The sequence below is a fragment of the Lipotes vexillifer genome, unplaced genomic scaffold (assembly GCF_000442215.2).
Source record: "Lipotes vexillifer unplaced genomic scaffold, Lipotes_vexillifer_v1.1 scaffold102, whole genome shotgun sequence".
NCBI classification, from domain to species: domain Eukaryota; kingdom Metazoa; phylum Chordata; class Mammalia; order Artiodactyla; family Lipotidae; genus Lipotes; species Lipotes vexillifer.
Window position 1 is genome coordinate 5,398,749 of NW_006786541.1, and position 14,025 is coordinate 5,412,773.

Here is a 14,025-nt window from a genome sequence, read left to right on the forward strand (position 1 = left end):
TTAAAAAAAATTATGTGCAGCATTACTCCATAAAATGAAAAACAGTACCCCCCAAAAGGATCTCCCTGGCAGTAAGCAGTGGAGACAAGGCCCACATCTTCTGACGACAAGCCTCTACCCTATCTACGGCACCACACTGGACTCGCGATGGAAGGGGACTACAAAGCAAAGGCCCAGAGGTGGCAAGCGTGTGAGGACAGAGCACACATTTCTACCAAGGAATGGGGAACTGCGCTGTCTGGCTGACACTGGGCTCATCATGGACAACAGTGAGGACCAGAGCTGAAAAGGCAGGTGGGAGGCAGCTCATGCAGGGCTGTAACTGTAACTGGAGGGAAGCCATCAGGACTTGCTGGGAGTGGGGGGGCGGACTAGAGGGTGGCCAACCCGCAACAGGGCGGGTGTGGTCTGAAGGGGCCAAACCAGGAGAGGAAGCAGGGAGACGGCTGCTGAAACCATCCAAGCTGAAGATAACTAGGCCTGAACCAGGATGGCGGCCGTGGGAAAAAAGATCTGAGGATGGAAGTGATGCCATGGACACAGACACACAGACCTGGGTAGCGGATGGAAGGTGAAGGCCAAAGCTGAGACAGGGGCCCCCAAGGACAAAAAGTAACATACACCACTAAACTCATGGTTTCCTCTGAGCCTGCCTAGGGAGGGCACAGATCAGTACCCCTATTTCAATGTACATGGGAAAGACTGAGGTAGTATAAAAGGTTTTATACGCTGTTTTTAAAAAGTTTTCCTCTCACCCCTTCCCCCTACTTGTCCCCAAAGGCAATCACTATCGCTCTGTGTCCCTCCTGAGATAGTCTATACATGCACAAGCATATATGCATACGCTCTCATCTTTGGTTTGTTTTTGATAATAAAAATAGTACCCATTTAAAAAACAAAGGAAACAAAAACCAGGAAGGACTAGGAGTCTTCTATGAAGTCAATAAAAGCAAAGCCAAATTTAGAACCCTTCCCTCTCAAACTATGTTTGTGTTCTTTTTAACCTTTGCACATTCTGATTCATGCAGAAAGAGAACACTTACTGAGGACTCTGCAAGGTGCTGGTGATACAAAGGATAAGATGGTCCCTCCTTCAAAATGGGGAGAATGACATATCACCTAACAGGTATAGTCCAGCAAAACAAGGACTAGACCAAGGGTACGGCAGGATGCTATGGCTCTGCTGGAGTCAGGGGCTATAAGGAAATGTGGCATAAGAGAGATGGCTTTGTCAAAATGCTGTATCAGTCAGCTATTACTGCATAACAAATTACCCCAAAACTCAGCAGCCAAAAGTAATAGTAAATATTTATTATCTCACAGAGTTTCTGAAGGTAAGGAATCTAGAAGTGACTTTGGTAGTTCTGGCTCAGGGTCTCTGATGAGATTGGCCCAAGATGTTGGCCAAGGCTGCAGTCATCTGAAGGCATGAGTGAGGCTGGAGGATCCACTTCCGAGATGGTGCCCTCAAATGGCTACTGACAGGAGGCCTCAGTCCTTCATCACACGGGACTTTCCACAGGCTGCTTGAGGGCCCTCATAACATGGCAGTTGGCTTTCCCCAGAGCAAGCAATTCAAGAGGAAGCAAGGAAGAAGCTACAATGATGTCTTTTATCTATAGCCTTGGAAGTCACACTCCACCATTCTCTACTGGTCACACAGGGCAGCCCTATCTAACCTGGGAAGGGCCTACAAAGGAGAAAGAGTCCCAGGAAGCATAGATCACTGGGCAGGGGAGCAGGTCATCTCAGAGGCTGGCTACCATAAAAGCCCTATATGCCCTGACTTACTTTGACCTTATAAATATTTCTGTTTCCATGCTACTTCTTATCTAATGGACTTAGAGCTTATGACATCCTCCATTTTCTGCTTAGAGTGATCAAATAATACTGCCAAGTTTTTCCACCAAGTAGAAATCTACTTAATGATCTTGGCAAGTCTTTAGAAAAATATTCATCAGGCAGAATTCAGAGGGTCAGAAAGAATACAGCAGACCAGAAAAAATACAACACAGATCGAGTAGGATTTGTGATAACAAAATTAATGCAGTTGTCCTTTCACATGTTAAAGATTCAACTATTTGCAATATTATAGTGGCTGCAATCATCCCTGGCTATTTAAAATAGCCCCTCTGCTTACACTGCCCAGTTCTGCGGGCGTATCCACACCTGGAAATGCACCTGGTTCCTGGCCCTCAGTGAGTGACCACCACTCCTGCCTTGCTCACACTTTTGGACTCAGTTATACACCACTCAGTGGGTGGTGCCCATGGATGGTTCAGAGATCTCAGAACATCTGTTCCATTTGGGGAGACAGGCAAGCACCTTACTAGGTTATTCGCTCTACTTCTATAAGCGTCTAAAGGTATTTCTAGCACTAAGACACTGTAACAGCCTTGTTAGAAAACAACTTTCCTCCTACAAACCTCACCACCAACAGACCATGCTTTCCCCTTCATCCATGATCCCTACCCCCCCTCCCCTCCTCACTCACTGACACAGTTTACTAATTCAGGGAACCAATGATCAGCGAAGAGAAAAAAGTCACAAACAAAATGGGACCCCCCCTCAGCCATAAACAAAAGAACAAAATAATGCCATTTGCAGCAACATGGATGCAACTAGAGATTATCATACTAAGTGAAGTAAGTCAAAAAGAGAAAGACAACATACCATATGATACCACCTATATGTGGAACCTAAAATATGGCAGAAATGAACCTACCTATGAAACAGAAACAGACTCTCAGACATAGAGAACAGACTGTGGCTGCCAAGGGGGAGGGGCGAAGGGAGAGGGATGGACTGGGAGTTTGGGGTTAGTAGATGCCAACTATTACGTTCAGAATGGATCAACAATAAGGTCCTACTACATAGCACAGGGAACTATATCCAATCTCCTGGGATAAACCATAATGGAAAAGAATATAAAAAAAGAATGTCTATATGTGTATAACTGAGTCACTCTGCTGTGCAGCAGAAATCAGCACAACGTAAATCAACTCTACTTCAATAAAAAAGTTTTTAATTTTTTCAAGAAAATGGGACCCTCCATGACCCCTTCCGCCCTTCAGCAGAGAGAGAGGCCTCATTAAAAATGGAAATAGATTGCTGAAGAGACCCCAGAGAGCTCATGCCTCCATCTAAAGTGGCAGCATGAATACGTCATCCCAGGGCAACGTCCTTACCTGTAAAGACCAGAGCAGACTCTTTGCCACACAAGGAATCTGCTCTGCTCGTGTAACATACACACACACACACACACACACACACACACACACACACACACACACACACACCCCGTTTAAAAGTCTTCCGTGATTTCCACTGCTCTTAGAGCAAAGAACAAAATCCTTAAGACGCACACAGGCTGCATGAGCTGGTTCCTACTCTGCTCTCCACTTCCTCTCACTCCAGACTTCCCGTTGTCCTTCACAGCCCAGCCTCACTGGCCTTCATTCAACACCTTGAACAGACTGCACCCCCTCCTTCCACCAAGCCCTGTGCACATGCTGTTTCCTCTGCCTGGAACATTCTGTGAGTTTTTTTAACCCTAGTTAATTCCCATTCATCCTTCAGATCTCCATCCTCATTTTGCTTGAGGAAGCTTCCCGTCCCCCCCTCCATTTCAAAGCGCTTATCACAACTGAATGACACATTTACACTCGTGACTGGCTGAACTCTGTCCGTCTCACCCCTCTTGCCCATTTTATCCCCACAACCCAGCACAGTGCCTGGCCCACATGAAATGCTGGAATGGATACTTGCCCAATTAATGAACGACTATGAATGAACTACTTATTGACAGAGTCCAAAAACTGTATCAACCATCCATTCCCAACGGCGAGGCGTTGATGCTGACTAGTGGTCGTCCAATCTTCTGCGTTATTTATGCCTCGTCCTCTGGGCATTCCTCATACAGGTGGGAAACGGGCAAGAGCTGCCACCCCTCCCCTGGGCGGGCTTAAAGCCTATGTCAGGCACAGACAGTGTGACTCGCAGACCAGGCTGTTCTGCCATTCCTCCTGAGGCCAGGACAAGGCTTTTGTACTCCTTCTCCAACAAGCTTCCACACTTTCTCTTCACACTGCATGTGAATTCACTGTGATTTTCTGGGTCATCCGAGTGCTTTGGGCAACCTGAAAGCCCTGCTGCCACCCCCTCTCTCCCAGGAGCTACAGAAAGATGCCCTCCTACTCAACCGACACTTATGAGGCCTCAAGGGAATGTCATTACAACCTGCCCAAGGCCGGCCTCTCTGTGTGAGGATCCTTTCTCCTGCACTCTGACACTCCCCACAGAACGGCAGCAGCTAAATCTGTTCACCTGAAGTTAGGAGAGAGACGCGAAGGAGAGCCCCTTGGAGGCTGTCATGCTAGCAGGAAAGAGGGCTTCCCCATAAATATTTCACTTCATGAGGTCCTACCCTCCAGAAACCTTACCTATAACTGGGACCTAATTGATTTTTTAAATAAAATGAAGTCTATTTTAATTCATCCCTCAGGTCAACATTCTTTCTTTGTCTTATATTTAGACTATTTAAACTTTCTAGCAATTCTAAATGTTAACTCTGAGTTTATTAAGAGGAGTTGGGTACAAAGCCAGCAGGTTCAAGATGGGATATTGTTCTGAAACTCTCAGAGAGGTCCTGGAAAGGAATTATCGTTTTCATGTCTAATTCTCAAGTATTTGGTACGCAAAAGACATGTAGGGCGTCAAGTTACAGAACACGTGTGCTGGTTCTCTCCTGAACGCTGCCCTCGGAAGCCAGAAGCCTTTCCTGATCTCCTGCCCTGCATGTGCCTCAACCACAGCACCTATAACTTCATTCTCATCTTGTTTGCACATTTCTCCCAAGGCTACAAAAGATCTTCGAAGCTAGAAACCATGGTTTGCCTGCCTTGTATCCTCAGTGACTGGCAGTGGTAAAACACACTCAAATATTTGATGGAAAATGAATGGGCATGTCAGGGATTCTTACTCAGTCTTCCACAGCCACAGCAAGTGACTCTGGCAGCTCAGATCAAACACCAGGAGCGAAGTGTTGCGATGTCCTGTTTACTGTTCACCAAGGCCCATAAGATATTTATCAGGACCCATGCACCTGGGACCAGAGACACAGCAGGGATGGGGCATGTCTGGGGCTTTGATGGAAGGTTCAAAACGAACACCCTAGGATGCCACACCAGGCCTCTTTATTTAGGTACATTTTAATTAGTACAGAATGCAGAAGAGTGATGTAACTGTGAAGAGCCAACTCTGGAGGGAAAAACTAGAGAGAAAAAAAAAGAAAAGTAGAACTTTTTAAACCTTGAATGTTTCCCATTTTACTTTTGCCGACAGAGGGTGCTGAGCCACTCTAGGCACACTTGAATCTGCAGAAAAGGGACATTTTCCTATACCTGGGCACCTGATTACAAACCTGCCGCTTCCCCCGCTCTCAACAGCTGTCATTCAGAGTAACCTGATTACGTGAAGTTAAAGAGCTGAGGAAATAAGGATTTTTTAGTTTCCCTAGCTAACGTGCCTCCACCGGAGAAGACAGAAATGAGATTTTACACTGAATTAGCCTTCTCTTAAGGAAGGCAATTCCACTGATCCTGAGATTAGCACTGGTTTTACCATCTGACCCTCTGCTGACCTTACGCTTTGAAAAGAAATAGTTCACAGATTGGTAGCGTAGAGGGAAGGAACAATCTACAGATGCTATGAGAAAGGCGCACAAGAGCACATATTCATTTTTACAAGATTGAGCGACATGTCCAAATTATCAGGTGACACACACACATAAGGGCACAATCTAAGGACAGTTTTGGAGGGGGAAAAAAAAGTTTCAACATCACTGAATTTGAATAAAATTTCTCTAAGGGTTATATGGAATACAAAATGTGGGTGTAACGTTAGAAAGCATTTACACTATAAAGAGTAGAACAATATAAAAGCACACAGACTCAACATTTAAGTATGTAATATAAAAACGGGCTGCTTTTACAAGTTTCTCAAATGTTTCATTAATTAGGCCAAATACAACGCTTTTCCCCTTGCTTGTCTGTTACCGATCCTGGCTGCTTCTCTTCAGGTCTCTGCATCTGTGTCCTCCTCCTCTTCCCCCTATCCTAAGCCTGCCGCCTTCTCTCTTCTATTGCTCCACAAGGGTCCACAGCCCAAACACACATCTCACCTTCCCACCTAACAAGGTGTTGCTTATGCTGTACTCGGTACCCCAAATGCCCTCAGCCTCCATGCTCACATGTCCAAATACCACTCACCTCTCACAGCTCCCTCCATGAAATCTTTCCTGGTTTCCACCAGCACAAGCCATCTCCTATAGCTTCACTTGGGGCATTTACTCTTTCCTACTCTGTAATCAGCAATACCAGGCCCCTGGAAACTGTAAAGTCCAAGAAGCAAGCTCTTAGAGGACCTGGAATTTGAGCTGAGCCCACTCTCTGAGAAATGTGAAAATGCTGACCACCATCTACACTTCTCTTTTGCTCGACAACTGGGGACAGGGAGGGGTAGGGATGAAAGGAAGACGCTAACAGCTATGGACAGTCTTCATTCCACTCCCAGATGACAGTCGTGCACATCCCCGCTGACTGTCCATTTCTGCATGTTGATTCCAGCCACTGCCACGGACTCAAGGAGAAAGAGGACATTTCCTTTTCAAAACTGAAAAGAGTATAAAAGAACATAACATAGAAAAAAAGTATGTTATGGAGCAACATTCTATCTATCACACAGTCTTTTCAAAGACTGTGTGATAGCTAGAATCCTCTTTCTAACAATGTAAAGACCCCTCCTTCTGTGGGGAGGGAACAGAAGCAGCTCACCTAATGCCCTGAACTACCACCGCTCTGAGGGGAAGCGACGCTCATTCTGCTGCACGAGGACACCCCCCACCATCAGGGCGCTCATGAATTCTCCTCTGTTGAGCAATCAATCTGTTCTTTAAAAGGTGTGGCTGTCTGGGTCTACGAAAACCACTTTTACAGAGTATCTGTTTGGAATACCTATAAAACATTCTTAATATAATGTGACAGTTTTCACCAAATGCTCTAGTAATTTAAAACTTTTAGTGCTCAACCTCAGGCCAGAATGAAATATTTGCTATTTGACAATGATAAAATAGCACTGTAGGGATTTTTGGTCCTGATTCAGTAGCAAAAATTAGAAAAACTGATGCTAGGAGGTTGGGCTGCCTCCAAAGACTTACCAAGGAAATAAACTTTTTAAATAAACTTTTTAATATAATGCAGTTCCTTAAAGAAATGTCAGCTTTTAGTCACAGTGGTGGGTGAGTCCCTCCCCTGAAGCAGGAAAAGGCTAAAGGCCAGTGTACAGGACTTCCCTGGTGGCGCAGTGGTTAAGAATCCGCCTGCCAGTGCAGGGGACACGGGTTCGAGCCCTGGTCCGGGAAGATCTCACATGCCACAGAACAACTAAGCCCGTGTGCCACAACTACTGAGCCCGTGCGCCACAACTACTGAGCCCGTGTGCCACAACTACTGAAGCCCACGTGCCTAGAGCCCGTGCTCCGCAACGAGAAGCCACCGCAATGGAAGCCCGTGCACCGCAACAAAGAGTAGCCCCCGCTCACCGCAACTAGAGAAAGCCCGCATGTAGCAATGAAGTCCCAGTGCAGCCAAAAATTAATTAATTTTTTTAAAAAAGAACTTTGGAAAATATATCTCTTATAAAAAATTTTAAAAATTAAAAAAAAATAAAGGCCGGTGTAAAATTTAAGAAACTCTTTACTAAATTAAAAAATTATATTTAATTCACTCTCCCCCAAGTAGTTAATACTACCAAAATTCTATTATATAGTACTGATATGTAAATAATGTAACAAAAAGGCAGCATCTGTCCATTATATTGACATAATTTTTTTTCCATGAAATATGATTCTGCCACATTTGTTTGTAAAACACCTTCAGAAGCAAAAGTTAACAAGGTATAAAAAAACACAATCAGGATCCTCTTTAAGAAACTGCAGGGAAATGCAAAAGCAAGGCAGAGAAATAGCAGAGTTTCCTAAAAGATCTCCCACGTCATCATCGGAGAAAATTCAACAGGAACCACACACCAGGGACTGAAAATCCGGTTAAGAGGGGAACTGAGCCTCCGCTTACTTGCACTCATCAGATGCGGCACAGATGTGACTGTGTGTCAGACACTGTGCTAGGCACAGCCACAAGGCAACAAAGGGCACACAATGTCAACTACAAATGGCTTGTCACTCGTCTATGTGATTCTTTTCTGTCTAATTTGAAGCAACGCTTAAAAGTCAGGAGATCTCAAAATGCAGTAGCCAGGCTTCGCAGGTGGCACAGTGGTTAAGAAACCGCCTGCCAATGCAGGGCACACGGGTTCGAACCCTGGTCCGGGAAGATCCCACATGCCATGGAGCAACTAAGCCCATGCGCCACAACTACTGAGCCTGCATGCCACAACTACTGAAGCCCACGCGCCTAGAGCCGGTGCTCTGCAACGAGAAGCCACCACAATGAGAAGCCCACACACCGCAATGAAGAGTAGCCCCCCTCATCGCAACTAGAGAAAAGCCTGTGCGCAGCAACGAAAACGCAACGCAGCCAAAAATAAATAAAATTTAAAAACAACAACAACAAAAATGCAGTAGCCTAAGTCTTTACAGATTATCTCATTTCCATACAACAAAGATCCTCTTTCGCCTATCATGATTCCCTTCCCCACTTGTAACATGTGACAGCAGAGGGCCTAGAAACTTCCAATAAAATCTCCTGCATCCCGTGTGTGGCATAAGTTTAATTTTCCTTACCGTCAAATCACTATAAACATGCCAAACACCATCCTCAACTACCCTTCAATGAATAAACCATGTTAACTCAACCTTTGACATAAGGTCTGAAGATGATAAAGACACGGTGGGTCCAAAGGAAAATTATTTTACTCAGCAGCCTGCTGGCATGTCCCCCATGAAGCAACAGCACATAAAGGCCAAGAGCAAGCACACCAGGCTCCTGCACAGAAAGGAAATCAGACGGAAAAAAGAGACATGTCCCTGCAAAGCAATGAAAATTAAATCAGTTTCGCTTTTCTCCCCCAAACTAAACCAAACCTCAAAAAAACTAAGATAGGCAAATCAACTTTTTTTTTTAACTGTCTGTTATAACAACCCCAAGCAGACTATTTCCCAAACGTTTTATTGTTAGACAACAAACCCATCTTTCACTTCTTGTCATTTGCAATTACCGTGCTGTAACTGAAAATCAGTGAGTCACTATGCAGCACAGGGGAGAGTGCCTACCGGCTCTGAGCTGTCACTGTAATCGTCACAGAATAAACAACCAATACCAAGAGTTCTTTCTTCATCATCTTTAACCTATATATTGCAGAGATTCTAAACAATTTATACTCTGTAATTCCCCTCTTTCCCGCAACAAAGGGCACACAATGTCAACTACAAATGGCTTGTCACTCGTCTATGTGATTCTTTTCTGTCTAATTTGAAGCAACGCTTAAAAGTCAGGAGATCTCAAAATGCAGTAGCCAGGCTTCGCAGGTGGCACAGTGGTTAAGAAACCGCCTGCCAATGCAGGGCACACGGGTTCGAACCCTGGTCCGGGAAGATCCCACATGCCATGGAGCAACTAAGCCCATGCGCCACAACTACTGAGCCTGCATGCCACAACTACTGAAGCCCACGCGCCTAGAGCCGGTGCTCTGCAACGAGAAGCCACCACAATGAGAAGCCCACACACCGCAATGAAGAGTAGCCCCCCTCATCGCAACTAGAGAAAAGCCTGTGCGCAGCAACGAAAACGCAACGCAGCCAAAAATAAATAAAATTTAAAAACAACAACAACAAAAATGCAGTAGCCTAAGTCTTTACAGATTATCTCATTTCCATACAACAAAGATCCTCTTTCGCCTATCATGATTCCCTTCCCCACTTGTAACATGTGACAGCAGAGGGCCTAGAAACTTCCAATAAAATCTCCTGCATCCCGTGTGTGGCATAAGTTTAATTTTCCTTACCGTCAAATCACTATAAACATGCCAAACACCATCCTCAACTACCCTTCAATGAATAAACCATGTTAACTCAACCTTTGACATAAGGTCTGAAGATGATAAAGACACGGTGGGTCCAAAGGAAAATTATTTTACTCAGCAGCCTGCTGGCATGTCCCCCATGAAGCAACAGCACATAAAGGCCAAGAGCAAGCACACCAGGCTCCTGCACAGAAAGGAAATCAGACGGAAAAAAGAGACATGTCCCTGCAAAGCAATGAAAATTAAATCAGTTTCGCTTTTCTCCCCCAAACTAAACCAAACCTCAAAAAAACTAAGATAGGCAAATCAACTTTTTTTTTTAACTGTCTGTTATAACAACCCCAAGCAGACTATTTCCCAAACGTTTTATTGTTAGACAACAAACCCATCTTTCACTTCTTGTCATTTGCAATTACCGTGCTGTAACTGAAAATCAGTGAGTCACTATGCAGCACAGGGGAGAGTGCCTACCGGCTCTGAGCTGTCACTGTAATCGTCACAGAATAAACAACCAATACCAAGAGTTCTTTCTTCATCATCTTTAACCTATATATTGCAGAGATTCTAAACAATTTATACTCTGTAATTCCCCTCTTTTTAACAGCCCACGTGAGGCCCGCACCAAAGACCTCAACATAATTTAGAATCTATCTGCAGGAGCCAAGAATTCAATTAAGAGAAAAATTATCTTGCGAGGGTTTGGGCAATTCAGCCCATTAACCCTCTTGTAACTTTGCTGAGAAAAGAACCTGAATTGTCTAACAAAAGGCTTCACAAGTCGGAAGGAACAGGCGGGGGCAGGGGTGAAGGATTCCAGAAATCTGGGTCCCCTCTGCAACCCTACCCCATTAGCAAAGTCACGCAATGCCCTAGGCCACCGACCTTTAGGAACCCTGGAGGGGTTCACTCCTGGGCTTTCTAAACCTCACCTCATGTAAGAGCTTCTAAGCAGGGTCCTTAACAATTTTTAAGTTTACGAACTTAAAACGGTGACCAACAGAACTGCTGAGTTTATTGTCCGTGAACAAGGTCTGGATCAATCATCTGATGAAACTGAGTTTCGCCCTGTCACGACAAGGAAGGCAAGCAACGGACACCCCCTCCGCACTCTGGCCGGGACCCACCTTGGTGGCCTCCTCCACGCTCTCCCGCAGGGCCCGTAGCTCGGCGTCGTACTGCTCCTTCAGCCTGTCCATCTCCTGGTCGTGACTGGAAACCTCTTCTTTCAGGGCTCCCTTCAGGGCGGTGAGTTCGCGCTCCCGCTTTCTCAAGAGATCTTCCTGCTCCTCTTTGGCGATGAGTAGATGCTGAAGGTCCCGCTTTGCCTGCAGAAGCTCCTGGAGAGAGGAAACGCGGGCGGGGAGGTGAGGATGCCGAGCCGCCCGGCACCTCCCCCTGGGTCACCGGCACACGCGGCCCTGCCCTTGCTCGTGCTCCGCACTCTCTCCTCCCTACACTACACGCTGTCTCAGCCCCTCTCCCCCTCCCCCCTTCCCTTCCTCAGAGGCCACCATCCCCCTCGATTCAACTGTCTTAGCTTTTCTGAGATTTAATTTGAGGGAGAAAAGGGACACTGATTTCATTTTCCATGCTCTGAGGGGCCAGGTCTGCTTTTTCCATCCCACGTCACTTCGGTGCGATGGTCTGTAGCCCTTGCTAGCGGCCTTCAGGAGCCACTGCTTCATGGGGGGCACGCCGACTTGCTGGCCTCGCTTACCTCACCCCCAGAAGTCTGCGTGTAGCCAAACCCTTAACCCACAACCCGAGTCCTTGGGCTGCCCCTGCCCCATGCTGAGCCGGCACAATATTCACACGTTCTCCGCCTTCACTGCCTCATAACCTCACTGTTCATGAGCAAAGTCACAAAACTGGGGCAGCAAGTTCTGCTATAAATCGCATCACCTAAACCCAAGTGTGTCCTGCCAAGGCTGGGCATTCCCTTCAGGTCACCATCTCTTGTCAGACCTGCTCAGCTCCCCTCAAGCTGAGGCTCACCCTCCCCGGCGGACAGCCCTACTTTGTACTCAGCCAGGACTTGGGCTTGACCACCCAGCTCCTCTCTGGACGCCAGGGTTCCTCCCCACCCAAAGCCACTTCACAGACAACAAGGTTTCTCCCCTGCCACCCTGCTCCAAGTCTTTACTCATCAGCTGTCTTTTTTTCTGTCATTTTGTTCCTTTCTGTTTCCTTGAATCTATGCCCTTTTCCTCAGGGCACAAGGATCCTGAGTCAAGGGCAAAAACAAACAAACAAAAAAACAAGGTTTTCCACCAAACTTTTTTTTTTTTTTTTTGCGGTACGCGGGCCTCTCACTGTTGTGGCCTCTCCCGTTGCGGAGCACAGGCTCCGGACGCGCAGGCTCAGCGGCCATGGCTCACGGGCCCAGCCGCTCCGCGGCATGTGGGATCTTCCCGGACCAGGGTACGAACCCGTGTCCCCTGCATCAGCAGGCGGCCTCTCAACCACTGCGCCACCAGGGAAGCCCTCCACCAAACTTTTGAAAGTATAATTTCTGTTCTACTCCTTGACCACCCTGTCACTCCTTACTCTCTTGCAAATGGCTTTTGTTCCTAGTCTGCTAAGCCTGTGCCCTCCAAGGTTGTACTGACCTCTTAATCTCCACATCCAACGGACTTTTCTCAGTCCTCACTTTTCTCAATCCCTCTTTGATCCTCTTCACCTGTCCCCTTAGAATTCTCTTCTGCCTTGCAGTTCAAAGACACTGCATGCTCCTGTTTTCTTCCCTCGGGCCACTTCTGAGACAATCTTTTCTGGTTTTTCTCTCCCTCTTATTAAAAAGCTAAAATGATCCCCAAGAATGTGCCTTTGCATTCTTCATTCTTTTTTGGCAAGCTCATCTAGGTTTTTTTTTCCCCCCAATTTTAAATTCTATATAAATAACTCCCCAAACCTTTACCTCCAACCCTTATCTGAGTCCAGACCTGCGAGACTCATCCATCTGGATGTCCCTTGGGCACCTATGATTCCGGAGGCTTACGTTTCTCAGTGCTTTTTTTTTTTTTTTTTTTTTTTTTTTTTTACGTGGGGGATCTACCCTCTTAACAAATTTTTGAGTTCAATACGTTACTGTTGGCTATAGGTACAGTGTCTACAACAAATCTCTAGACCTTACGGCATGTGGGATCTTCCCGGGCACGAACCCGTGTCCCCTGCATCGGCAGACAGACCCTCAACCACTGCGCCACCAGGGAAGCCCTCTCAATGAATTCTTCAAGTCCCTTCCTCTCCTCTTCTTTGGAACGGCAGAGCCTGCTCAGGAGCCTGGCAGCAACTTTGATCTCTCTCGTCCTTGTCCCTCACAACCAAAAAGTTAGTTCTGTAACATCTTAGATCCTTTCCCTCACCTCTCTGGTTTAGGCTCTCATCACCTCCAGCCCAGGTGGTTTGCAAGAGCTGCCCAATGGCTCCCAACCTCCAGCTTCTCACCTGTAGCCTCTATGCCATCACCCACACAGCATCCTCTGTCTGGGATGCCCCTCGTCCCTCTTGGTCCCATGTCTCTCTGCCTTTCAGAAAACCTCTCAAGACTCAGATACTGTATGACCTCCTCCAAGAAGTCTTCCTTGAATCCCCTTCCTGAATCCCCATCGCACTTAAGCTGTGCTTCTCATAGCACTTAATACTTTTACCGTGCAGTCCTTGTATCTAGATTTTATTTTCCTATCTCTCTTGCTAGATTATCAGCTCCTTGAAAAAAGGACATAGATCTGATTTATATTTCTGATGCATGGATCCATGATATTGGGAGTGGGTCTGTTCTAGACATAAATAAATTAACATGGGAAGTACAGGAGTCTGGAGATGTCAGAATTCTAAACTCGTCTATTCTTTCACTGGCAGCTTCTAAGTAAATACGCATCCCGTCCTCTTGGAGCTCCTGGCGAACTGAAGGAATGGTTGCCACCTGGGACCCGAGGCCTCAGAGATGATACACTACTTTCCATTTAAGAAGTGGGTCACTGATGA

At 46.2% G+C, this 14,025-nt stretch overlaps 1 protein-coding gene across 1 annotated transcript in view; it reads right to left on the minus strand.

Moving 5' to 3' along the window:
- Positions 1-14,025, minus strand: part of CGNL1 (cingulin like 1) — a 101,839-nt gene that overhangs the window by 69,670 nt on the left and 18,144 nt on the right. Inside the window, exon 7 of the mRNA XM_007458913.1 lies at positions 11,163-11,375. Within this exon, the coding sequence (XP_007458975.1) occupies positions 11,163-11,375 (213 nt within the window). The remainder of the gene's footprint in view (positions 1-11,162; positions 11,376-14,025) is intronic.